This window comes from Caretta caretta, chromosome 3, assembly GCF_965140235.1.
Source record: "Caretta caretta isolate rCarCar2 chromosome 3, rCarCar1.hap1, whole genome shotgun sequence".
Classification (NCBI taxonomy): domain Eukaryota; kingdom Metazoa; phylum Chordata; order Testudines; family Cheloniidae; genus Caretta; species Caretta caretta.
The window spans coordinates 104,224,582-104,252,384 of NC_134208.1; the positions used below are offsets into that span (position 1 = coordinate 104,224,582).

Below are 27,803 nucleotides of genomic sequence, written 5' to 3' on the forward strand. Positions count from 1 at the left end.
TTCTTTTCCTGACAGGAAAAGTGAGAGAAAAGTAAAAATGTGAAATAAAATAACACTTCAACAAAGAGCCTGATCTTCAGCTGATGATATTAGCCTTTTAATAAGTGCTTGATGGCTCTACTCAATTCTTTTTATAAAAACATAAGAAAAAAAGACCTTTTTTTTGGAAGACACATCAAATTTCTTTCCCAAATCCTTTTTGAATGTATAGTTTAAAGTGACTTAGTGCAGTTGTACAGTTAAAATTAAAACCCAGTCTATGTAAAGAGTTGGACAAGGATATTATCTAAAATAGCTTGTAAATCAGGGGCAAATAAGCAACTGGAGTAATATTAACAAAAGCATAGAGACTAAAAAGGAAATATATGCTTACTAACATAATGTGATTCCTTTCTAACTAGCCTCTCTGATATCAGGGCTGTATTTATTTATGTTTAAACCCTGAAAAGGAAGAAGAGACAGAAAGACACCATGAAATCAAGTAGGGACTTCACCATTGCTACTGGTTTTATGTGGAAGGCGCTCACACACTACAGAGATGGTTATAAAAAACTCTAAGAGAGGATAAAATCGTGAGAGCTGGCAACACTGCAATAATCATCAAGGATTGTAAAATACATATTAGTTATGAATGGTAAGCATATTTGCATAGGTGTGGGATTTTGTAACAAAGCTTTTGCTTTCCCCCTACAAGAAAGAGAAAATTTGAGATTTCGTGGTTATTTAATCAATGCACATTGTAGGGAGAATGGTCACTTTGGATGAGCTATTACCAGCAGGATAGTGAGTTTGTGTGTGTGGTTTTTGGGAGGGGGGTGAGGGGGTGAGAGAACCTGGATTTGTGCAGGAAATGGCCCAACTTTATTATCATGCACATTGTGTAAAGAGTTGTCACTTTGGATGGGCTATCACCAGCAGGAGAGTGAATTTGTGTGGGGGGGTGGAGGGTGAGAAAACCTGGATTTGTGCTGGAAATGGCCCACCTGATGATCACTTTAGATAAGCTATTACCAGCAGGAGAGTGGGGTGGGAGGAGGTATTTTTTCATATTCTCTGTGTATAAATAAAGTCTGCTGCAGTTTCCACGGCATGCATCCGATGAAGTGAGCTGTAGCTCACGAAAGCTCATGCTCAAATAAATTGGTTAGTCTCTAAGGTGCCACAAGTACTCCGTTTCTTTTTGCGAATACAGACTAACACGGCTGTTACTCTGAAACCTGTAGAATCTGAATGTCCTTTTTTGGTATCCTTTATATCTGTAAGATTTTGACATTACCGTTTATCTGAGACCATAATAAAAATATATTTTAAGTAGTCCATCAAATATAATGGAGGGTTTAACGACAATTGTCAGCTCTGCTAATATCTTCAGAGAGAAAGAAAGACTCCTTTGAAGTTGCTTTCACTTTCTTTAGTTGGAAAACCCCTTGACTATCAGCTGTGTTAACTGAGAGAAACATTCTAATTGTTCTCATCTTTGCCAACATTTTTTTTTTTAAAATACAAGAACCATCACGTTCCTAACACAGATGTAATTTATTTTTAAAAGCAGGTTTAATCCATTGTTTTCAATGAAGTCAGTATTTTAGAGAAACTAGCTGGGCAGTATTTGCAGTCAAACAGTGATCTTTCACAAAACCAGTGTTAATTATTAGGCTAATTACTAATTGTAATTGGCCCAATTTTGATGTTCTTATATAGTCTTTGCTCAGCAAACCTCTGAACTCAATGGAAGGTACAGAATTCAATGGGGGATACCTGAGAATCTCAAGATTGGGCCCATTTTTTATTTTTAAAATTGTGCTATAGACATAAAAGGTATTTTAGAGGTCAATAGGACGGTGAAGTCTCTGTCCAGAGATGCTTACAATTTAAAATGAGATAGGTAAATAAAAACGATTAGGGAGTTAATTGTTCTCCAGGGAGTGAAAGTTTAAAAGCCAGGGGCATTGTTGTTTCTTTATTAGTTAGTTTTTAAAAAGTAATGACCAAGATAATGGGGAAGCATGAAAGACAGTACAAAGATGAGAACATTATAAGGAAATGAAGGGTGTGATTAAGAGGGAAGGGCTTGGATAGTACAAAGTGCAGGAAGGTGGGATGAGATAATATCAACACTGAAATGTGCGGAGGAGCAGAGTTGTGCAGAGTGAGGAAGGCAAATAAAAGGAGTCTGCACTTGACTGCAAAAGGCAAGCATTAAAGAAGTTCTTTAAAGTTTTCATGTACATCTAGCATAGATCATGGAATCTCTCTCCTATTACTCAACAAGGAAATTCCATTTACTCTGCACACAGCAAAGGCACAAGAACAATAAGGGGCTTTACTCCATTGCTACTCTGTGGATTTGGAGTTGGGGAAATTCCCTTCAATTCAGGCTACTTGCGCTTGGTGAGAACAGAATTTAGCCCTGAAAAAGCAGCTGCTTTAGTAGTGTGCACATCTTCTAGGGGCTCTTATAAAGAGTTTACCCTCAGCATTTTGGCAAACATGTTTAAGTGCATGGGTTTTTGTTTTTTTTTTAAAAAAAAAGATAATTCACAGGCCACTGGAATAGCCATCCATGAAAAAGTCAGAATTACTGTGCAACACACCTTAGTCCCCCAAAAGATTAGCATGATATGGCCAGATAAATCACAAATCAGAGAACTTAATCTGACTGACAAACTATGGGGAAGGAAGAAAGTCACAGCTAAAGTACAGGACAGGGAGTCAGGAAATCTATGTTCTTTTCCAGCGGTTCTCAAACTGTGGGTCCAGGACCCCAAAGTGAGTTGCGACCCTGTTTTAATGGGGTCACCAGGGCTGGCTTAGACTGGCCCAGGGCCAAAACCCTAGCCCCACTGCCCCTGACCAAAGCCCACGGGCTTCAGACCTGGGCAGCGGGGCTCAGGATACAGGCCTCCGGGCTTCGGCTTGCCCAGGCAGGGTAGTGGAGCTTGGGCAGGCTCAGGCTTCGGACCCCGCTTCTGGGGTCGTGTAGCAATTTTTGTTGTCAGAAAGGGGTAGCGGTGCAATGAAGTTTGAGAACCCCTGTTCTATTCCTATCTCTGACAAGCTTCCTGTTGAATGTAGGGAAATTGCTTAATCTCTCAGTGCCTCTGTTACCCCATCTGTAAAATGGAATCAGAGAATCAGAGGACTGGAAGGGACCACAAGAGGTCATCTAGTCCAGTCCCCTGCACTCATGGCAGGACTAAGTATTATCTAGACCAGTGGTTCCCAAACTTGTTCCGACACCTGTGCAGGGAAAGCCCCTGGCGGGCCGGGCCGGTTTGTTTACCTGCCGCATCCGCAGGTTCGTCCGATTGCGGCTCCCAGTGGCCACGGTTCACTGCTCCAGGCCAACCAGCCTGGCCCGCTAGGGGCTTTCCCTGCACAAGCGGCGGAACAAGTTTGGGAATGACTGATCTAGACCACCCTTGACAGGTGATTGACCAACCTACTCTTAAAAATCCCCAGTGATGGAGATTCCACCACATCCCTAGGCAATTTATTCCAATGCTTACCCACTCTGACAGTTAGGAAGTTTTTCCTAATGTCCAACCTAAACCTCCCTTGCTGCAATTTAAGCCCACTGTTTCTTGTCCCAGCCTCAGAGGTTAAGAAGCACATCTGTTCTTCCTCCTCCTTGTAACCACCTTTTATGTACTTGAAAACCGTTATGTCCCCTCTCAGACTTCTCTTCTCCAGACTAAACAAACCCAATTTTTCCTCAGAGGTCATGTTTTCCCCTTTAATAATGTTTGTTGCTCTTCTCTGGACTTTCTCCAATTTGTCCACATCTTTCCTGAAATGTGGTACCCAGAACTGGACACAATACTCCAGTTGAGGCCTAATCAGCGCAGGTGTTGAGCGGAAGAATTACTTCTCGTGTCTTGCTTACAACACTTCTACCAACACATCCCAGAATGATGTTCGCTTTTTTTGCAACAGTATTACACTGTTGACTCATTTAGCTTTTTGTCCACTATGACCCCCAGATCCCTTTCCGCAGTACTCCTTCCTAGGCAGTCATTTCTCATTTTGTATGTGTGCAACTGATTGTTCCTTCCTAAATGGAGCACTTTGCATTTGTCCTTATTGAATTTCATCCTATTTACTTCAGACCATTACTCCAGTTTGTCCCAATTTCCTCCAAAGCATTTGCAACCCCTCACACCTCGGTACTGTCCACAAACTTTATAAGTGTACTCTCTACGCCATTATGTAAATCACTGATGAAGATATTGAACAGAACCAGATCCAGAACTGATCCCTGTGGGACCCTACTTGTTATGGGAATAAGAACATTTACATATACCATATAGGCGCTGTGACATTTATTACGTTAGTGTTTGTGAAGATCCACAAATATTAAACATTACTTAGGAGTCAAGTACATTACATTATATGTGAGGACAGAGGAGAGAAACTCTCTAATACTGTATTTGCTGGCTGATCAACAGATGGATTACCTTTGAATGAGACCTTTCTATCTGGCCCTATGACTATCATATCCATGATACAGGTAAGGGACAAAAGACCGTAATCAAGGAAAGTCTCTAAAATGGTTACAAGGACAAAAATTATTATTATTATTATTATTGGTTTGAAATTTTTAGCAATGCATTGTCTGAGAATGTTTAACCTAAGATATGACACTAATTGCTTCTTTTTCAACTGTTATGCTCTGTTTAGGGAATCAGGAGCAATTTCACAAATTTAGCAATAGACATTCCACAAATTTTTGACCAATATGTGCAAGAAAGAGCTACTGCACAAAAGGAAATCCCCAATTAATGTAAAATAATAAAGAGAAGGAAAAAGTCTGTGACGGAAAAAAAACTGGCAAATACAAGAAAGGGATCTTTCCTCTTCATTTAAGAAATGTTCAGGAAGGTATGAACACAAGACAAGCTTATGTGAAATTTCTAATAGTCCAAGTTAGCTCTTATAGCAGTAGATTTAGTAAAGGAAAAGGTTTCAGAGTGGAAGCCGTATCAGCAAAAAGAACGAGTAGTAGTTGTGGCACCTTAGAGACTAACCAATTTATATGAGCATAAGCTTTCGTGGGCTAAAACGCACTTCACCGGATGCATGCAGTGGAAAATACAGTAGGAAGATATATTTCAGCCCACGAAAGCTTATGCTCAAATAAATTTGTTAGTCTCTAAGATGCCACAAGTACTCCTCATTCTTAAAGGAAAAGGGATATTTCAGAAGGATAAACTGCGTTGAACAATATTTTCAGTGTCTTATGAACAAAGACTTGCCTTCAATGGTAGAGACATATATCCTTTCTGTGCATCTCATTGTTCTTACAGGAACATATTTACCATGGCCAATTCAAAAACAGACTTGTTAAGTTTTTGTACAAAAGAAGAATTTATGCAGCTTCTCAACATTTTGACAAAATATGAGACGATCTGTGTGATGGGGTATACAAACCCCACATGGGGCTGGAAAGGGCTAAAGGACAGTACTGGGCCCAGGTAGCCCCATCCCTCTAGCCCTGCAGAGCATGCTCCAACCGAAGACATGGTTGAAAATGGAACAACCCAGCTCAGAAGGGAGAGGTGGGAGAGAAAGACAGACCTACCCTGAAGGCTCCTGGCAAAAGGGGCCTAAGAAGCCTCCCTGTGGGAACAGGACTATATGCTGAGGCTGATTGGGGCTGATGGTTTGGCTTCTATTTCCTTTTTCTTATCTGGGACCAGAAGCTGAGGGAGAAAAGCAAAAGTAGGATGTAACCCAGGAAGGGTAACTCAGAGGGCCCCCTCGGAGGCCAAACACTGCTGACCCTCCTAGGGTTCTGGGTCGGAGCCCGGTGGAGTGGGCAGGCCCAGGCTCCCATACTACTGCCATCACAACAGGGTGAGCGTTAACCACTAGGCCATCTAGCCCACAAGGAGCCTATTACAACATCACATACTCATGTCACTATATCCATGACACAGAATATGTGGTAGGGGTTACTGATATTCTCGGTTAGTGTGATTTTTGGAGGAGAAGAGAGGAGGGAGACTAATGCATATTTTTATTCTTATCGTGGCTTGTAAAAAGCTTCAGAGTGTCCTCTTTTGCCTCAGCTCCTGAATCTAAACAAACATGACATCAAGTATGGTAGCACTAGAAGCTCCATCATGTCAATTATTTCCAGAGCAATAATGTAAACACTACAAAAAAAAGGACATTCCACACAGAAGGGTATTAGGGTTTGTGTCAGAAAAGGCTTGACCAAATGCATGTGGAAAAAAAGCTGAAATTGCTACATGTTTGGTAACTTGAGGAGTACATCTACTCAAATTGCTAGGGGACATTTGGAAAAAAAACTGTAGCAGTACTAGTTTCCTTTTTGCAGCAATAAAAAAGAATATTCATAGCTACTTCTTCAAGATCTTGCAAGCTCAAGACAAATCCTTAGTATTACCTCCATTGTCACTAACCACAAGGTGGAACACCCAGCTGTTTTATACTATCGGGAGCAACTGGATGGTCTTCAAAATAAAGATGGCTGCATGTGCCAATGCTGCAATTTGGTCTTCATCACAAAACATTAGAACAACATTACACAGGTAGTATAACATACAGTTACACTAACCAAATCTTAAAAATAACTCTTTATCGATGTACTTAAGTGCTTTGTTGCACTGAGGCTATAGTGACCATCAGGAATTTTGCTTTGAGGATTACATCCCCACTGGCTCAAAAGGGAGAGTCCCCCTGAGTATTCTCAGTACTAAATTCAAATCTCACGAAGGTCTGTTTGTCAAGGAGTTCTGGTGGAAAGAGGAATACTGGAGGGGAAACAGGGACTAGGCCCTTGAGCAAACTTTTCATAGTCAATGAACACTAAGGATCCCTGTTATAAAAGGATGATTTGCTGCTCCAAATGCCAGATGAATTTGAGTAGCCAGAGTAGATCCCGACTTTTAAAAAGATAGTACACAGTCAGGAATACAAGGTAATCAGGGAAACACGGGTTCGATGAGCCTGTTGTAAGCTCATATCTCCATTTTAGTCCAAATTCCATAATATTCAAAACTAAAACTAAACTAACAGTAAGAGCTACACTGAAGTATCTTTCTTCATACTTGCTAGCTGGTGATGAAAAATAAACTACATGAGTGAAACTTTTTCCTTATATTTCTATGAAAACAATTCTAGCACAGTGCTACAAACATAGTAGTGCAGCTTAGAAACTGAAAATATGACAAGTGGTGTCACTTAGGATTCTCACAAATTTTCTCATGGGAAACCCCATTTTGTCTGTGCATCCCATAATCTTTCTAATGTGGTTTTTCCAAAAATCTTGATTTTTTGGTTGTTCCATTGTATATTTGAAAGATACTTTAGAAGCATATCTTCTGTAGTGTTGTATTTTCTCAGCTTTATTTGCCTCACAAAGAACGTTCTGCATTTAAGGAAGGTGCTGAAGCGTAGTCGTTTTTGGCAACAATGGGACTGTAGACAAACATGCATGCACAGTGGTAGCACACATTCACGGTTTATCGTTCTATGTAAGAAGACATCGTCAACACATTTATCTTGTGTTTCTGTCTAAAGGAAGATACAGGACAGTATAGTTTGGGAGCTATGTACCGAGTTAATTACAGCACAGATTTAAAGTATATGCTCATTTTCTTGAAAGGGCCATTCTACTAAATTTAAATGTATGTTCATTCTGTGAAATGAAATATGAATACTTACTCCTTTTATGAGATCTTCACACTTGCAAAGCACTGAACAAATATTAATTAGCCTCACCATATACCTGTGAAGGGGGTAGTTATTGCTAAGGTACTTTTATCACCGTTTTACTGATAAGGAAACTGAAGCCCAGAAAGCTTAACTGACACAGTCAAAGTCACACAGTAAATCAGTGGCAGAGGCAAATTAGAACTTCATCTCCCAGTTCCTACACCTGTGGTCAGCCCTTTAGCTCACACTAGAAAAAAGCATATCAATCAATATTCTGACTGGAAAATCTTTCTGATTCAAGCCATAATTATTAGTGCCTCTTTTTTAGCTAATTTTATATAATAACAGAACCCATTTATCTTTTTCTACCAAACTATATTATACATTTTTTTAAAAAAGCTCAATTTCCTGTTTCTATCTCATTATATGGTACCCTTTTTTCCCCCTCTCTCTTGCTCTCTCCCAAAGTTACAAAATAAAATCCTTTAAACGAACATACTTTGTGTTTGTACAGTACCTAGCACAACTGGACCACATTCTTGGTTAGTGCTTTCAACAGAAATAATAACAACAACCACCACCACCACCTAGCAGTTTTATATATCATTCTAACAGGCACTCCAAACAAACATCAAATATGCTGTTTTGCAGTAAATTATTATTTTGATCACAATTGCAATTTGAAACCAAGATGTAAGAATTTCAGAAAACATACAATTCTGTTGCTACTAGTCTTTTTTCTGAAGGCTGTGGATTCATTTAAGCATTTTTAAAAAATGCTGGTTTTAAGCCTAATGATAGGGTTTGTATTAATACCCTTGTAAATAGTCCATTCCCAATTTGAAGACCAACTGTTTTTCTCCCTTTTCTTTTTTCAACAATTATGCATTTTAAACTGTGATTGCTTATTTAATAGTGTTTGCTGTGTTTAAAGTATTTTGACACAAAAGCTGATAAAAACTAAGAAAATCTAGAGCTAACTCTTTTTACTAAAAACTTAGCATAACAACAATAAGTATCTAACTGAAGAAAAAACAGTTTGAGGTAATGGTTTAAATATTGCATTGTATAAGCAATGGTACATATGACATCTTGACTACTCCATGAAGTGCTGCATACTAAACTTGATTAATATAACAACAAAGGAAAAAAGACTCATCAACTAAAACATACGTACATTAGACACAGTAATCAAATTAGGAAAGAGGCTCACCGTTTTGAGCAGTGAAAGGATACGGGGGAATCAGTGAAGTGCCCAGAGAACTTGGCAGCCTTAACTTGGAGTGTGGCGAGAGCAGTGATGGAGCCGGAAGCATGAGATTTGAGCTGGTCTGTAATAGGAAAGGCAAATCAGAAAGTAAGTTGTAATTTCCTGGGTTACTTACTGATGCAAGAACTGGATGAGAAGTATTTACTTACCATAAATAATTATTAAATTCTAGACAGAATGAGTGTCACATTGAGGGCAAAAGAGCAATTTAAATTGTTTGCTTTTTTGGGGAAACATATTTGGGAACAGAAAGTTGAAAACCTATTGGTGGTTTGAAATGTAAATGAAAGCTTAAATGCTTAACAAAAAATTGAGTAGTGAAAAACTAATAGAATAAAAATCCTCCACAATACAGAAAGAAATATAATGTACAGTTTATATGGGTAATACTCTAATTCATATTGGCCTATCAAACTATTTGTATGCTAGACCAAATTCAGATATGAAAAAGAACACTTAATTTTAGTATTTTAAATTATATTGTGTCTAAAGAGAGTACTTATGAGGAAAGGGTTAAAACTTAGTCATAGAGAAATTTATTCTTTGCAAATTGTGCAACATATTTAGACCAAAACACCAGATACTTCCTTTATGAAGACTACACAAAAGCCATCTGTAGTATACATGCTTATTTCCATAATGACAGATAACATGGCTGAAATCTGATTTGCTATAGAGGTTCTTTGCATACATGCAGTTACCACAAATACAAACCCTTCTCAAATTATTCCTAATGAGTTATCCTAGATAACACATATAAAATATATTAAGACAATTTGAGGCATTTACATGATCAAACAAAACATTTTCTTACAAATTACACCTATTGTCACTGACTGCCTTTGATCATACTGTCAAACTGGTGGGAAAATATAGTCATAAAATATCTACAACAAAATTCATTGAGTTGCCTTTAAATAAAATCAGCGTAATTAGCTGAAATTGTTTTTTTCCCCAGTAACATATATAAAAAGAAAAAACAAAAACAAAAAGCCAAGAAGTATGTTATCAAGCATGTTCACGTAAGGTTTAATCCAAAGCCCACACAGGTCAATGGAAATCTTTCTTGTGACTTCTGTGGGTTTTAGATCAGGCCCTCAAACTTTAGTTGTGGAGAATAATTATGACATATTTAAGCCTACTTCTATTTTATTAGTCTCTAAATTCTATTTAAAGAAATGAAGCCAGTTACAAGAAAGGGCAAGCTTTCACTTGCTTTCACAAGTAGTACAGTGACATAAACACTGGTTGTATAAATTACAATATATGTTCAACAATTCCCTAGGCCTCGATCCTGAAAAAAAAAAATGTATGCTTGAATTTAACTTTGGACTTGTCTATACAAACAATTAATTTGCAGCAAGCTGGGGTGTAAATGTATCTTGCACTAGCCTGCTGTGCATTAAGTGCCCAGGAGGTAGGGACTATCTTTTATTATTTGTCTGTACAGCACCAATGAAAATGGGGCCTTGACTTGGCAACTACATACTACTGTAATAATAAATATTTTCCCAAACAGGCTAATTTGTTTTGCTCAGTTTTGGGTTAAGTGCAACACACAGTGCAAAAAAATCAGACCAACCAATGAACATTATCCAAGAACACTAAAGCATCTGCATTTTTCTGCAGTATGAGAATTCAATTGTGTGTACATTTTAAGTAATAGTCCTGAAATCTAAGCAGAATGAAGACAAGTTCTCCCCTCCTTACAACCTGACTTCTCTCCTACATACACACCTTCTTCTTCTTCCAAATGAGCCATTTCCAATATCATGGATCTTTTTTCTAAACTTCACAAATATTTTGTAAATTCATAACCTAATGTGTGTAATAAATCACACAAACAACAAATAAAACTATTCAAAATTGGGACTTTCTATAATCCCTTGTTTTGTACATCACAGGAAAAATTAAGAGAAATTGATTTAAAAATTTCAGGTATCAGAGATGTTTCAATAACCTGTCTCAGTTGTGGTGACCCTACATGGAATTTTAAAGATGAAGTGAAATATGTCACATGTAAATTTATTTCAGTACAGTATTTAATTCACTTCTCTTTCTAAATTCATGTTTCCTTCAGTATGCCCAACAACCTTTGTACATACCACAATGTATTGCTTTGAAATCCAGGCCACAAGACTGTATTTCTTTAATATATATCCATTCTCCCTTTCAATTTTTCTCTTAAGAAAAATGGTCCTTATTTAAAATACAAACAAAAACACAAAACAATTCATGCCCCCACTCATGTCCTCCCTCCAAAAAACCTTAAAGCAAGGCATTTTTTGTAAAAGATTGACATTCTTTGTTAATTTAAAGGCTTTCATTTGAAAATAAATCTTATAGCAATGGTCCCAATTCTGCAACTGACTCCATGTGGGAAGAGCGCCTACACAGAGCCCCTAGAAGTCAACAGAGCTCTATGCAGGCATAAGAGCTCCCCACATGAAGTAACTGCATAATCAGAGCCTGCATTTTCTTCCACTCCATTAGGTTTCTGATGTTATTTTAAATCCCTTTTTAAAAACTTATTAAATAGTGAAGAACAGCACTACAAAAGGGCTAGAGAAGTCAAATGTGGATACATGATAATGACTTTTTTATTAGTGTTGTTTGAAATTTGAGGTATGAATGTGTTAATAAAATATATTTTAAAAAGCACATTAATACTTATGTATTTTCTCTACTTTTTCCGATAGACAAACATGTAATAATACCTATGGAACAAATAGAGTGAAGCAATCACTATTTTTGAAATGCATGCTGTGGGAAGGAATTGCTAAATACCTTTATAACCACAAGTAAGGTTGGCTAAGATAACCAACACCAATCTACTCATTTTTCACAACATACTTTGCTTGCTTCATGCAAAAACCACAGCTTTATCAAAGACACAGTTTACTACCACCCCTGAGTTGAGTAAAGCTAAAAGTTATAAAACTCAGTTTTTGCAGAGGTAAAAAGAAACCCACAATTTTTGCCAAGTTTAAACAATGCTACTTTGCATTCTCTTTTTTGTGTTAGGGCAGCTCTATGCAAATTATGCAAATATACATTTTTAATGGTACTAGTTTTCATGTTAAAAAAAGTGAACTGCATGTGACAAAAAGAAAAAATACTGCAAGATTTGACAATTTCTTTTTTTCCCTGACAATCAGTTTTATGAACATTGCAACTGATAAATTAAAATTTCCATATGTACTTGCAAGTCAAATTAAGTTGGCCAGGTCTGTTTTATTTCTTATCCGTTTAGGTTTTCTTTCCAGGTTTTGTGCCTTTAGGACACTATTTTTAAAGAAGACTTTTAAAGTAGTTTTTAAATCATGATTTTGTGGGTCTAAGAAGTTGACAATGCAAACAAGTAAAAAAATTTTTTTACCATCTATTTTGTTCAATAGTAGAATTGATCCATATGCAATAACACTTCCGTATAAATAAAAATATACTGCCACAATTTTTATGTGAATTCTGAATCTCAAGTTTACATATGATATACAATTTTTTTTTATTATTTGTATTACAGCAGCACATAGTGTCCTCAGCTGAGATCAGGGCTCCATTGTATTAGGCATTGTACAAACACATAGTAAGAGCTTCCAGTCTAAGTAGACAAGACAGACATAAGGTGGGTGAAATGAATTATCTTCCCTGGTATACAGATCAGGCTTTGAGATACAGAAAGATCACATGACTTTCCTAAAGTCACACAGGAAGTTTATGGTAGAACCAGGAATTGAACAAATCTCTCTCAAGTTCCAGTTCAATGCCTAAACATCAAGGCCATTTCTCCTCTCTGTGTTCTGTTAAAACATAAACATTTCTATAACTATCTGAACTAACAGGCTTCTTCCTTGGAGCCATAAGAACTTGTGATTCCCTTTACGAGGCATACAGAGAAACAGTGATCTTTCTTGGATGAGGTTTAAGACAGATGTTGTTTCTACATAATAAAATGCAGAGGTACTGCCATTTTAATGAGATTGGTCAATGCCATCACCAACAGCAGTGGGAAGAATATTTGTCTTGCTTAATAAAGGCTATGAGGATTATGTGACCTTTGTCTCCCCAGAGGTTGGTTATTTTTCTTCCTATTGAAGGGTATATGGGGGAAAGTACATTACATTTTCTTCACCAATTATGGGATAAAGCTTCCATTGGCTCTCGTCCAGTTTCTTGCAATGAGATATGGCAAACAGAGCATTCAAAGTTGTGTTCCACTTGAACATCTCAATCCAGAGGGGTTTTTGTTTTTAACTGACTCAGTGAACCTTTCCTGTGATTGCATTTCCCCTCCTAACTGATGGGATATGGTGCTCTTGCATACCTCAGGGACTTCCAGACAAATAATGCAAAACCCTATTCCTGGTTCCTCCCTACCTGTTGACAGAAAACACTGTGCCATGATTGTCTGTTTTAATTTAAATACATTTTCAGGAAAGCAAACAAAAGCCTGAAATGCATACACAAAACCCTCTTCCTCCAAGACATTTATTTAGCACCTGCATTTCACCCCACATATAAAAACCTCTCTGAGTGCCATAAGCCAGACCAGGCAGCTTAATAGTGGTCATGTTAAACGAAAAAAAAACCAAAAAAAAAAAACAGAATGACATTTTTGTGAAATTCAATTAGAAATCAGTTTAAGCTAAACCAATATAAGTCAGTGTCCACACAAGAGTCTGTATTGGTTTAATTAAATTGGTTTACAAAAATCACATTTTCAGTTAAACCAGTGCAACTTTCTTATGTAGACAAGGCCTCAATTGCCTTGCCTGCTGATTCATTACAAGACAGCTTGGAATTGGAAGAAAGTTAAAATAAACTACCCAGATTCACACAGAATGAGCTACACATTTCATTTTTGGATGCAAAATATGCAAAATTCTTTCTAGTGGGTTGTTTTGGTTTTTACTTTAATGAGAGGTAATCATTTCAGGTTGTTTCTTTTGTTTCAAGTGAATGTATAAACACGAAAAGAAAACTGTGAAACAGTGTTACCAAAATCTGTAAACATTTTCAATCTTATCTGCTCTTTCTTTACTTTTAATCTACAGCACCTTCAGCATATGGGTGGGCCATGACCAAATTCACACATGGACTCTGCAGCAGGAACAGATGGAATCGAGTGGCATGAGATGCCCACAATTTTCCTTTACATCAGGGGGCTAACACGTGCCTAGTGCAGCCCCAATAAAATAAAAAACAACAAGTGGGTAGCATTGGCTGGGGGCACTGCTAATGTACTAATGCAATCCATCTCCTAGCCATCTCCTGTAGGAAGAGTTCCCATGGGTTCATATTGTAGATTAAAACTGCCCTCCCCCAACAGAAACACCACTGCATGCCCTCCCATGGGAAACTTTCCCCACAGCCAGATGACACACAGATATAATTTGTTCCTCCTTGCACCTGCAAGAGTGACTCTGGCCTCTCTGCTTTAAATATGACATAATCAAATATAGCCTTTTTCAGATGCCACAGTTCACTTTGTTCAGGAGAGAGAAAACAAACAATGAAGAACTTTTCTTTGTTAATCTTGTACAAACATGTACATGGAGAAACAAGAAAGAAGACAAACAAACAAAGAAATAAAATGACAATACCAATCTGTAATATGCATTGATTAGTGAGGTTGTCCTCAAAGACAGAAATATTCCTTGGATCTTCTTTAGTAAAATATAGTACTTGTGTGGGTTACAGGACTATGCTAGAGTATGGCACTACTGCAATACATTCCTCACACTGAGGTAACCTCGACTTAAACACAAAGCACAGAGAGAAAGAAATAATAAGACAACAAAAAGGAACAAGAACTCAAACAAACTTATGGGTTTATAGAAATGAGACAAAACCTCTAGTTACAGTACTTAGTTCTAACTTATAATGAATTAAAATTCTGCTCATATAGTGGTGTCACAAAGGCTAAATACAAACAGGAACCCATACCCTTCACACAGTTTGATCTCCAGTTAGGCTACACTCAAACACCAAGGAGCTTCCTTTCTTCTTCATGGCTCTGATCCTACAGGTGAATCCACACGGGTCAACTGAGTTCTATAGGGGTGCCAGGGAATGCCCATGAAGATTAAATTCCAGATTCAGGACCCATATGCATAACTCCTGTTGATGATAATGGGAGTTAGGTGATCCTGCAAGGGGAATACTGCTGTATGGTACTGTATTGGTGTTTGGATACTGTATGGTATCCAAACACCAATAAAACAAAAACTCCTTGGAAACTATTTTGATATTACAGAAACACCATCGTAATAGTGGAGGAAGAGATGCTTAATGGCTAGAGCACCAAAATGGGAGTCAGGAATTCTGGATTCTGTTATCAGCTCTGATACTGACTCACTGTTTGAGTCTGGCTAAGTCACATATCTATGCCCCAGTTTCTCCATTTTCAAAATAATGATAATGTTTTTCTACTTCTCAAATTTGCTTTCATAAGCTTTAAAACAACATTTATGGATGTGTGTAAGGCATTTGGAAATGCACATATAAAATATTTTGTTTAAGTGCAAGTTATTAATTATTATTATAGGAAAAACAGTTTAGACTTCAAGGACCTGATTTTCAGGAAGATGAGACTCAAAGTTCCCTCACTTTCTGCATACACATAGAAATTGTTAATTAAATTGCTTTCGGATGGAGGTTTTCATAAGACAAAAACGATAGGAAAAGCAGAAATTTGGTCAGCTCTTTGCTAATATGGTTAACCAAATATAAAAGCAATTTATAATCCTGCCCCCGCTGTGGGTGGTAAAGTATCTTGGAGTTAAACCTGGACATACTTAATGAACTGGCAAGAAAAATAACTACATAACCATTTCCAAAAGGCCTTTCTTTTATTACACACTATTTCTTTAGGAAATATAATGGAAAATTCTAGTAAAGCATTCTTATACTGTTAAATATTTTACTGATCAACAGGTTTTAATGATTTTTCAAGCATTTTATGTTAGTGATCATATTTTGCGCAATGTTGACTGCTCAACACTATTTACTGGCAAATGGAGGCAATAAGGTTTATATGAAGTATATACTGCTTTGCTTTGCATTTTAGAATTCAGAGCCCAAAGTCCTTACGATGTGGCTCATACAACATAGCCTTACAATATTATTCTTTGGGCAGCTTGGTCAAAAGTTATCATCTGAATAGAATGCCATTTGTGTTCTAGAAAGAAAATTGTCTGCCTCAAAGCAAGTAACATTTTCAAAAACCTAAGGAGCCTCAATCCCATTGACTTTCAGTAGCCTGCAAAATGTGGTATCTCAAACAAATATTTGCATGTGCCTCTATCTATTTCTTTATATCATGCCTTCCCTATGATATCCAAACACCAATAAAACCCTCAAAACAACACCTATACCATATAGTTGAACACATGGCAACTAAGGCAGGCAGGCTTTAAAGGAGGAGATATAGGACAAGAAGCTCCAATACATTTTATTAAAAGCACTTAACATTTCTAACAAAAATGTTTATAAATACAGTGTGGTATAATGTAAAGGTTTTAGTGGCACTTGTTTAGAATTACCTGCACCACGCACTATGAGTAATGTGGCCATCCCCAACGCAGATCAATATAACTTTTATACGGTGACACATATTCCCTAGATTTTATGGCCAGAATGGGCTGCTGTGATCTCCTGACCTTTTGCATTGTGCAGGTCCTACAACTTCCCTTAAACAATTCCTGTTTGAACTAGAACATATCTTGTAGAAAAAAAATCCAACCCTGATTTCAAAATTACCAGTTACAGAAAGTCCACCACAACTCTTGGTAAATTGTTCAATGACTAATTACCCTTACTGTTAAAAACATATACCTTATTTCCAATCTGAATTTGTCAAGCATCAATTTCCAGCCATTGGGTCGTGTTATACCTTTTTCTGCTAGATTAAGGAGCCTGTTATCAATGTTTTGTTCCCCATGTAGGTACTTACAGACTGTGATCAAGTTACCCGTAACATTCTCCTTGTCACAATGAACAGATTGAGGTCCTTGAATCTCTCACTTAAGGCAAAAAGAAAAGGAGTACTTGTGGCACCTTAGAGACTAACGAATTTATTTGAGCATGAGCTTTCGTGAGCTACAGCTCACTTCATCAGATGTTTACCGTGGAAACTGCAGTAGACTTTATATACACACAGAGAATATGAAACAATACCTCCTCCCACCCCACTGTCCTGCTGGTAATAGCTTATCTAAAGTGATCAACAGGTGGGCCATTTCCAGCACAAATCCAGGTTTTCTCACCCTCCACCCCCCACACAAATTCACTCTCCTGCTGGTGCTAGCCCATCCAAAGTGACAACTCTTTGCATAATCAAGTCGGGCTATTTCCTGCATAGATCAAGGTTTTCTCACATCCCCCCCACCCCCATACACACACAAACTCACTCTCCTGCTGGTAATAGCTCATCTAAACTGACCACTCTCCAAGTTTAAATCCAAGTTAAACCAGAACATCTGGGGGGGGGGGTAGGAAAAAACAAGAAGAAACAGGCTACCTTGCATAATGACTTAGCCACTCCCAGTCTCTATTTAAGCCTAAATTAATAGTATCCAATTTGCAAATGAATTCCAATTCAGCAGTTTCTCGCTGGAGTCTGGATTTGAAGTTTTTTTGTTTTAAGATAGCGACCTTCATGTCTGTGATTGCGTGACCAGAGAGATTGAAGTGTTCTCCGACTGGTTTATGAATGTTATAATTCTTGACATCTGATTTGTGTCCATTTATTCTTTTACGTAGAGACTGTCCAGTTTGACCGATGTACATGGCAGAGGGGCATTGCTGGCACATGATGGCATATATCACATTGGTGGATGTGCAGGTGAACGAGCCTCTGATAGTGTGGCTGATGTTATTAGGCCCTGTGATGGTGTCCCCTGAATAGATATGTGGGCACAATTGGCAACGGGCTTTGTTGCAAGGATAAGTTCCTGGGTTAGTGGTTCTGTTGTGTGGTATGTGGTTGTTGGTGAGTATTTGCTTCAGATTGCGGGGCTGTCTGTAGGCAAGGACTGGCCTGTCTCCCAAGACTTGTGAGAGTGTTGGGTCATCCTTTAGGATAGGTTGTAGATCCTTAATAATGCGTTGGAGGGGTTTTAGTTGGGGGCTGAAGGTGACCGCTAGTGGCGTTCTGTTATTTTCTTTGTTAGGCCTGTCCTGTAGTAGGTAACTTCTGGGAACTCTTCTGGCTCTATCAATCTGTTTCTTTACTTCTGCAGGTGGGTATTGTAGTTGTAAGAAAGCTTGACAGAGATCTTGTAGGTGTTTGTCTCTGTCTGAGGGGTTGGAGCAAATGCGGTTGTATCGCAGAGCTTGGCTGTAGACGATGGATCGTGTGGTGTGGTCAGGGTGAAAGCTGGAGGCATGCAGGTAGGAATAGCGGTCAGTAGGTTTCCGGTATAGGGTGGTGTTTATGTGGCCATTGTTTATTAGCACTGTAGTGTCCAGGAAGTGGATCTCTTGTGTGGACTGGACCAGGCTGAGGTTGGTGGTGGGATGGAAATTGTTGAAATCGTGGTGGAATTCCTCAAGAGCTTCTTTTCCATGGGTCCAGATGATGAAGATGTCATCAATATAGCGCAAGTAGAGTAGGGGCTTTAGGGGACGAGAGCTGAGGAAGCGTTGTTCTAAATCAGCCATAAAAATGTTGGCATACTGTGGGGCCATGCGGGTACCCATAGCAGTGCCGCTGATCTGAAGGTATACATTGTCCCCAAATGTGAAATAGTTATGGGTAAGGACAAAGTCACAAAGTTCAGCCACCAGGTTAGCCGTGACATTATCGGGGATAGTGTTCTTGACGGCTTGTAGTCCATCTTTGTGTGGAATGTTGGTGTAGAGGGCTTCTACATCCATAGTAGCCAGGATGGTGTTTTCAGGAAGATCACCGATGGATTGAAGTTTCCTCAGGAAGTCAGTGGTGTCTCGAAGGTAGCTGGGAGTGCTGGTAGCGTAGGGAAACAGCAGACTGGACTTCTACATAGAGTGCTTCCGCCGACGTGCACGAGCTGAAATTGTGGAAAAGCAGCATCACTTGCCCCATAACCTCAGCCATGCGGAACGCAATGCCATCCACAGCCTCAGAAACAACTCTGACATCATAATCAAAAAGGCTGACAAAGGAGGTGCTGTTGTCATCATGAATAGGTCGGAATATGAACAAGAGGCTGCTCGGCAGCTCTCCAACACGAGTTTCTACAAGCCATTACCCTATGATCCCACTGAGAGTTACCAAAAGCAACTACAGCATTTGCTCAAGAAACTTCCTGAAAAAGCACAAGATCAAATCCGCACAGACACACCCCTGGAACCCCGACCTGGGATATTCTATCTACTACCCAAGATCCATAAACCTGGAAATCCTGGGCGCCCCATCATCTCAGGCATTGGCACCCTGACAGCAGGATTGTCTGGCTATGTAGACTCCCTCCTCAGGCCCTACGCTACCAGCACTCCCAGCTACCTTCGAGACACCACTGACTTCCTGAGGAAACTTCAATCCATCGGTGATCTTCCTGAAAACACCATCCTGGCTACTATGGATGTAGAAGCCCTCTACACCAACATTCCACACAAAGATGGACTACAAGCCGTCAAGAACACTATCCCCGATAATGTCACGGCTAACCTGGTGGCTGAACTTTGTGACTTTGTCCTTACCCATAACTATTTCACATTTGGGGACAATGTATACCTTCAGATCAGCGGCACTGCTATGGGTACCCGCATGGCCCCACAGTATGCCAACATTTTTATGGCTGATTTAGAACAACGCTTCCTCAGCTCTCGTCCCCTAAAGCCCCTACTCTACTTGCGCTATATTGATGACATCTTCATCATCTGGACCCATGGAAAAGAAGCTCTTGAGGAATTCCACCACGATTTCAACAATTTCCATCCCACCACCAACCTCAGCCTGGTCCAGTCCACACAAGAGATCCACTTCCTGGACACTACAGTGCTAATAAACAATGGCCACATAAACACCACCCTATACCGGAAACCTACTGACCGCTATTCCTACCTGCATGCCTCCAGCTTTCACCCTGACCACACCACACGATCCATCGTCTACAGCCAAGCTCTGCGATACAACCGCATTTGCTCCAACCCCTCAGACAGAGACAAACACCTACAAGATCTCTGTCAAGCTTTCTTACAACTACAATACCCACCTGCAGAAGTAAAGAAACAGATTGATAGAGCCAGAAGAGTTCCCAGAAGTTACCTACTACAGGACAGGCCTAACAAAGAAAATAACAGAACGCCACTAGCGGTCACCTTCAGCCCCCAACTAAAACCCCTCCAACGCATTATTAAGGATCTACAACCTATCCTAAAGGATGACCCAACACTCTCACAAGTCTTGGGAGACAGGCCAGTCCTTGCCTACAGACAGCCCCGCAATCTGAAGCAAATACTCACCAACAACCACATACCACACAACAGAACCACTAACCCAGGAACTTATCCTTGCAACAAAGCCCGTTGCCAATTGTGCCCACATATCTATTCAGGGGACACCATCACAGGGCCTAATAACATCAGCCACACTATCAGAGGCTCGTTCACCTGCACATCCACCAATGTGATATATGCCATCATGTGCCAGCAATGCCCCTCTGCCATGTACATCGGTCAAACTGGACAGTCTCTACGTAAAAGAATAAATGGACACAAATCAGATGTCAAGAATTATAACATTCATAAACCAGTCGGAGAACACTTCAATCTCTCTGGTCACGCAATCACAGACATGAAGGTCGCTATCTTAAAACAAAAAAACTTCAAATCCAGACTCCAGCGAGAAACTGCTGAATTGGAATTCATTTGCAAATTGGATACTATTAATTTAGGCTTAAATAGAGACTGGGAGTGGCTAAGTCATTATGCAAGGTAGCCTGTTTCTTCTTGTTTTTTCCTACCCCCCCCCCCAGATGTTCTGGTTTAACTTGGATTTAAACTTGGAGAGTGGTCAGTTTAGATGAGCTATTACCAGCAGGAGAGTGAGTTTGTGTGTGTATGGGGGTGGGGGGGATGTGAGAAAACCTTGATCTATGCAGGAAATAGCCCGACTTGATTATGCAAAGAGTTGTCACTTTGGATGGGCTAGCACCAGCAGGAGAGTGAATTTGTGTGGGGGGTGGAGGGTGAGAAAACCTGGATTTGTGCTGGAAATGGCCCACCTGTTGATCACTTTAGATAAGCTATTACCAGCAGGACAGTGGGGTGGGAGGAGGTATTGTTTCATATTCTCTGTGTGTATATAAAGTCTACTGCAGTTTCCACGGTAAACATCTGATGAAGTGAGCTGTAGCTCACGAAAGCTCATGCTCAAATAAATTCGTTAGTCTCTAAGGTGCCACAAGTACTCCTTTTCTTTTTGCGAATACAGACTAACACGGCTGTTCCTCTGAAACCTGTCACTTAAGGCAGGTTTTCTAACCCTTTAACCATTCTTGTGGCTCTTCTCTGAACCTTCTCCAATTTATCAAAATCTTCCTTGAATTGTGGACACCAGAACTGGACACAGTATTCCAGCAGCAGTCGCACCAGTGCCAAATACGGAGGTTATAACACCTATCACCGCCTACTCAATGATCCCTGTTTATACATCCAAGAATCACATTAGCCCTTTTGGCCATAATGTTGCACTGGGTGCTCATGTTCAGCGGATTATCCACCATGACCCCCAAATCTTTTTCAGGGTCACTGCTTCCTACCACAGTCCCCCATTCTGTAACTACAGCCTACATTCTTTGTTCCTGTGTATACTTTTACGTTTGGCTCTATTAAAACACATTGTTAGTCTGCGCCTAGCTTTACAAACAATCCATATCACTCTGTATCAGTAACTGTCCTCTTCATCATTTGTTACTCCCCCAATTTTTGTGTCATCTGCAAATTTTATCAGTAATGACTTTATGCTTTCTTCCATGTCACTGATAAAAATGCTAAATAGCATAAGGCCAAGAACTGATTCCTACAGGAACTAGTCAAAGATGATTTCCCATTTATACTTACACTTTGAGACCTGTCAGTTAGCCTGTTTATAATTCACTTAACATGTGACATGTTAATTTTGTATCTTCCAGTATACAAGCCACAAACAAGGGGCTATTGCATTGCAAACCATTAAATAATGGAAAGCATATCCAAAAAACCTCTCCAAACTACAACCAAACCACATCATATTTTCAGCACAACTGTATCCTACCAAGGTTAGCTTTCTAACAACGTAACCTGTGAAAACAAGTTCATATCCTTGTGCATGTACCTCTAACACAATGCTGCTCTGCTCTTTGCCCCCCAAACCCTTGTGGATAGCTGCAAGCAGACCTACTTTGTCTGGGACAGTTTCGGGTTTGCAAAAATCCCTCTCTGGTAATTGGTGTCTCAACCAAAATCCCTACAGCAGGACTGTGGCAGCACAGGAGATTTTTTCTCTGAGCTGTTCCTCTCCCAGCAGCTCAGTGGCCCCCCAACAGTCTGACTTCTCCAAGCCCCCTTTCTGCCTCTCAGCAGCAATTAGTTCTGTTCTCTGCAGCTACCTATCAGTTGTTTACAGAAGGATGACAGAGCTGGAGCCAGCTGCTGCTGAGAGTGACAGCCAGAAAGCAAAGGAGGGGAAACAATGAGCAGCCAGAAGAAGAGCCTACAAGAGATAGAAATCAATCCCATCCCATGGGGAGGAAAGAATTGGGGGAAAGCAACCATGGGACGGAGGATAACTTTTTCAAGGAACAACTTTTCAAGTAAGTTGAGGGACTGTGGAGGGTTGTGTATGTCCCCTCTCTTCTCTCATTCTTCTAAAGGTTAGGTTTAGGTAAAGTAAAATCCACCAGAGTGGGAATACAACCCTTTGGTGGTCTCAGTCCTTTGGTTTGTTTGGAGAACTTTCTCTGGCAGATTTCCATGACATTCGAACATTTATGTTTCTGCTGGCATGCAGGGACCAAAAGCAGTTGTGCTATTATTGTTTTACTGCACACAGGAGGGCAGGCTGTGAAAAGCCTACACAGGAGAATTAACAATCCACAGGCATGCTCCTGAGCTGTGCGACGTTAAGATCATAAAGGGGATGGATAACAGAAGAGATGGAGACAGTGGATCTACTTGTCAAAATACCCCCCCATCCTAATGGAAACCACCTTGATCACTTGGCATTCATAGCATCTCTAGCATAGTCTCTGTCCATCAACCCACAGGACAATTTCAATCCTCTTCCTCTAACTTCAATAGAGGATGACAGAGCCCATTTATTCAAGCTTTGAACAGAGAGGAGGATTTGGCCCTCAGTGCACTACCCTAGTAATCACTGTTACTGTGTTTTACAAGCACTTAAATCCTAGGTACAACAGATCAGAGTACAATTCAAGTTCTGATAGCTATAATGTAGCAGAGATAACATTAAAGACCCGCTTCTTTCTCTCTCGCTCTCACACATACACTCCCTGTAATTTCAATTTTCAACTGAAAACATATTCCTCACTTTTTCTACCCAATTTAGCTTTCCTTCTGCTATTATTTTACATTTTATAGTGATATTATTTAAGAAGCATTTTCTCTTCTATGCCGATATATACTTGGCACAGGAGAGTGGGGAAATGGAGAACTGGTTACAGTTAACAGATTCTGCAGGCTGATTTGCGCTAGTCTCAGTAGGAGTTACAGCAATCTACGCAGCACACAGGAGCCAGATCAGAGATAAAAATCTAGACCTTACTGGGATATAGTTGGTAGGAAAAACAAAGTAAAGATGCACCATGTTGCACTGTACTTTATGGTAACATGCAATGAGGAGATGTCAAACCAACTTATGCTTTCACTTTTATTTGTTATTTAGTTGTTAAATTAAACACATTGTTTTAAAATATGTTTGTGCCTTTGTGCCATTTTTGTACAGTTACTATTCCAAAATTACATTTGGCTGGCATCTTAAAAAAAGAACATGATGCTTACAGAATCTTGTAGCTATAAGATATATAAAAGTCCTGTATATCTCTCATATTGACTAGTTAAAAATAAATTTAATCTTATTATAGTCAGAACATATCTTTCCTGTGAATATTAATAGTGTGGGGTTCTATTAAATCCTATATTAGCACAATAAATTATATTGTAATAAACTGTTTAATTTTTTTTCTAATACAATATTTCTTTTCGGTTTACTTTAGCACTTCAATTCATGTTTGAAGTGCATTGCCTTCTCTGCACTGCATTGCATTCTTTTGCTTAATGGAGACTTTTTTGGGAAAGAGAAGTTTATGTCATATCCTATGTGGTGTTCCCCCTTAGTTGAAAGAAACATTTTCATCTTGTTTAGGGCTCCAAAAATTTTATTACATATCACAGATCGTGTGGACAACAGCCGCAGCTGGTGGGAAAAAAGGTATATATTCTCTATTTTCATACACACACCCCTTATCAATGTTACTCTTCAAAGTGCTTCTGCACCCTGTTGACAATTGGAAACATGCAGATTAGAAATCCAACTAGTAAATGACAAAACACAACAACCTGAAGTCACAACTAACAAACAATGCCTACATAGTGTCACAGTCAGTACCTTTATGTTAATCCTTTTTCCAGGACTATGATAAATTTTGTACAATGTATGCCTTGTGAGATATCATTTGAAAACTTGTAATCTGCTGAACTTTACTGTCCTGGTAAAATATGTGTGGCACCATTGTATGTAAAATTATAAAATTTTGCTGTGTAAAACATGTATCAAGTCTACGAAAACAGCTTCAAACCAGTTCCCCAGAGACTAAAGGCTAGCCAGCACCTCAGCCAGGTGTCAGTGTAATCAAATGGACTATCACCTGGTTAAGGGGCCATTCTTGTCAGGAAAAAGGGTGTGAGGGAGAAGTTTACATGTTGGTAAATAAACAGCTGGAGGTTCCCATCCCACAGACTCTCTTTCTCCTGAAACTCAGATGATGATGATTTTCAAATAGGAAAATAACTATAAGAAGTGAGAACAGAGGACACAAATCATCTCTCTGCCCTTTCTCTCTGCCCACAACATCCACAATGCCTGAAGGACAAGGTAAGAAGCACAGGACTGGGGGAGGGGTTTTTGCTAAAAGGCATCCAGACAGTAAAACTGCAAAAAAACAGGTGATGAGAAAGACCCTTTTGTTTTAAGTTCACTTAGTTTATTAAGTTAGGTATTAGTTTGTGTTTTATTTTATATTTCTTCAAAACCAATTCTAACTTTTATGCCTCATTACTTGCAATCACTTAAAATCTAACTTTCTGTTAATAAACTTGTTTGTTTTAACTAAACCAGTGTGTATTTGGATTGAAGTGTTTGGGAAACTCAATTTGAGATAACAAGGTTTGTGATTATAATTTTCTAATAATGAAATAAACTTCCTATGAGCTTGTGTTGTCCAGGAAAATACTGGGCAGTACAAGACACACATTTCTAGGGACAGGTCTGGGACTGGGAATTTGCTGGTGTTACTCTGTAATATAATTCAGGAGTCACTGGCTAGAGCACTCATATATAATACAGCTGGGAGTAATTTACATGTTAGAGTCTGTTTGAGAGCAGACCAGTAATGGTCACTTTCACAGCACAGCAGTGTAAAAAAGGTACCCCAGGTTGGAGAATTGAGGGATACAGCTGTTCAACACATAGAATGTCACACATAGAAATGCTTTCCCTCTCCAACCTATTATCAATTACAAAAAGTCTAATTATAAATAAACTCTGCAAGTCTTTTCTATGTCTTTTTGTTTTAATACCTCAGGCTTTCCCCTCTACCTATATTTATTTTTACTAATTTAGGCATTTGATTGTTTGCAGGCTATATGCAGTGTGTTTGTAGAGAATTATCTTGTAATTAGATTGGGTGCCAAGAGAACCTATTAAGGCAGAGTTGTCCCATTACAGTGTTTGTGTGTCTAGGTAAAATAAATTTAATAAATGTGTGCATTAATCCTTTTAGGTGTGGGAATCTATTGAAATCCATTTTACATCCTGTTCTCTACTGAGGGAGCACTTATAGTATTTAAAATATGTAGAAGAAACATTTTTGTAAAATTAAAAGACAAACATCTTTACAGTAGGATTCCTCATCCATACCTATTTACACCCTTATCTAGCAAAACAGAAACTTAGAAATAAAACATATGAATTTAGAACATAGTTCTCATAATGCATTATAAACATGAGTTTAATCCAAGATCTAGCATGTTGTTCAATTACCTTTAATAAGTAGGTAGGGTACTATTTTTATATTGTACCATTTTTGTGGATTTAAATGTTTTAAATTTGGAGTGAAAACAGTTTATTATTTCTAATTACAAACAGCATTAGATTTATTGTCCTACTTCAAACATGGGAAGTCAGGTTTAATAAAAATGGCTCACTAGAAATTGTGCATGCAAGGTTATTTTGGAGGAAAGCTAAAGCTTCTTTGGGAAGAGAAAGGGGGTAACTTCAGCATAGATTACAGAATATCAGTACTACATTTAAGAGGTGGCAGATGAAGATTTTCTAATACAGAACTGACTGAGTTCAGGGATCCCACTCCTTCTGCCTATACCGGTACTGAAATATCCACAAGACTAACACTGCTTTTACAACGTTTCGATCATTTGGTGTATACTCATCTTGAGATTTTCTGTTTCTCCATGGAAACCTGTAATAGCTGTTATGGGAACCCCTATCTTTCTGACCTGAATTCAAAGCCAAAGTTGTTACGCAAGGTATTCCAGGATGTACTAAATTAGAGAAGGCCTTGAGGGGAGAGGGTGTGGAGGGAGATCCTCAGTACATTGGCAATGGAGCTATGATAATTTACACAAGCTTTAATGCAGACAAAAAGGACAAGTTGCCAGCTTCTTCTACTTGATCACTTAGATCAATGGTTTTCAACCTGTGAACCCATGGGAGTCCGCAGACTTTGTCTATGGGGTCCACAAAAGGTTGTCATTACCATAGAACAGTGGTCCATGGACCCCGGGAGTCTGCAGACTATGTTCAGTATTTCCAAAGGGGTCCGCATCTCCATTTGAATTTTTTTTAGGGGTCTGCAAATGAGAAAAGGTTGAAAACCACTGGTTTAGATATTATCAGTATCATGTTTCACCAGTGCTTCAAATTTTTGTCGAAAAGGCTGCATACTCTTTCAGAGGCACAGTGGCACAAGTTCTGTAAATTTCTGGTTTTTACCAGTAAGGAGATATTTTACATCTCCAGTATATTCTATAAGGGGACAATTTGAAGGATTTTCCAAAATCAGATTTTGTAGTCAGATAGAATAATGCTATGAATTAGCACATTATAAGTGATTAGAAGTCACCTGAAGTAAAAAGCTCCTAGTTTCTCTCATACTAAAGGTTCTCTGAGGTAAGTATATGCTGGAAGACCACAAAAACCACAGTGATTTTTACAGTTTGTACAAAAGGTGAGATCTCTTAATTTTAAATCCTAACCTTCTGTTGTCGCTGCTCTTAAAAGCCTTCACACCTATACTGGTTGCAGGTTTTCAATAAATGAAAATTTTCAGTTATCACTAACAATTTTTTTCAATAAAAATTTCCAAAAAAAAGTATTGAGAAAAGTACATGAAAAAATTGAAGAAAAAAAGGGGTGTGTGTAATATTGCTCAGGAGTAGTTTGGTATCCGAGATAACTCAGCCAATACATGGCTGACTCCAGCACTAAGAAGGAAAAATGGACTTGTTACAAGCGCTGTAAAATACTAGGCTTTTCTTACTTCTAAAATGATAGCAATTAAGTTAGTAGTTTAATTCTGGATATTTCAAAAGTGTCATTTCACAGTCCTAATGTAACAGTATGAAATCT

General features: G+C 38.9%; 1 protein-coding gene across 11 annotated transcripts in view; it reads right to left on the bottom strand.

The window, feature by feature from the left end:
• Nucleotides 1–27,803, bottom strand: part of AHI1 (Abelson helper integration site 1) — a 200,642-nt gene that overhangs the window by 95,340 nt on the left and 77,499 nt on the right. For 10 of the 11 annotated variants that reach the window (XM_075126766.1, XM_075126765.1, XM_075126764.1 and 7 more), the window contains one exon: nucleotides 8,897–9,014. In XM_075126766.1, coding sequence (XP_074982867.1) covers nucleotides 8,897–9,014 — 118 coding nt within the window. Of the gene's footprint in view, nucleotides 1–7,407; nucleotides 7,543–8,896; nucleotides 9,015–27,803 lie in introns of those variants that run through there. The other variant, XM_075126768.1, reaches the window with a different exon arrangement.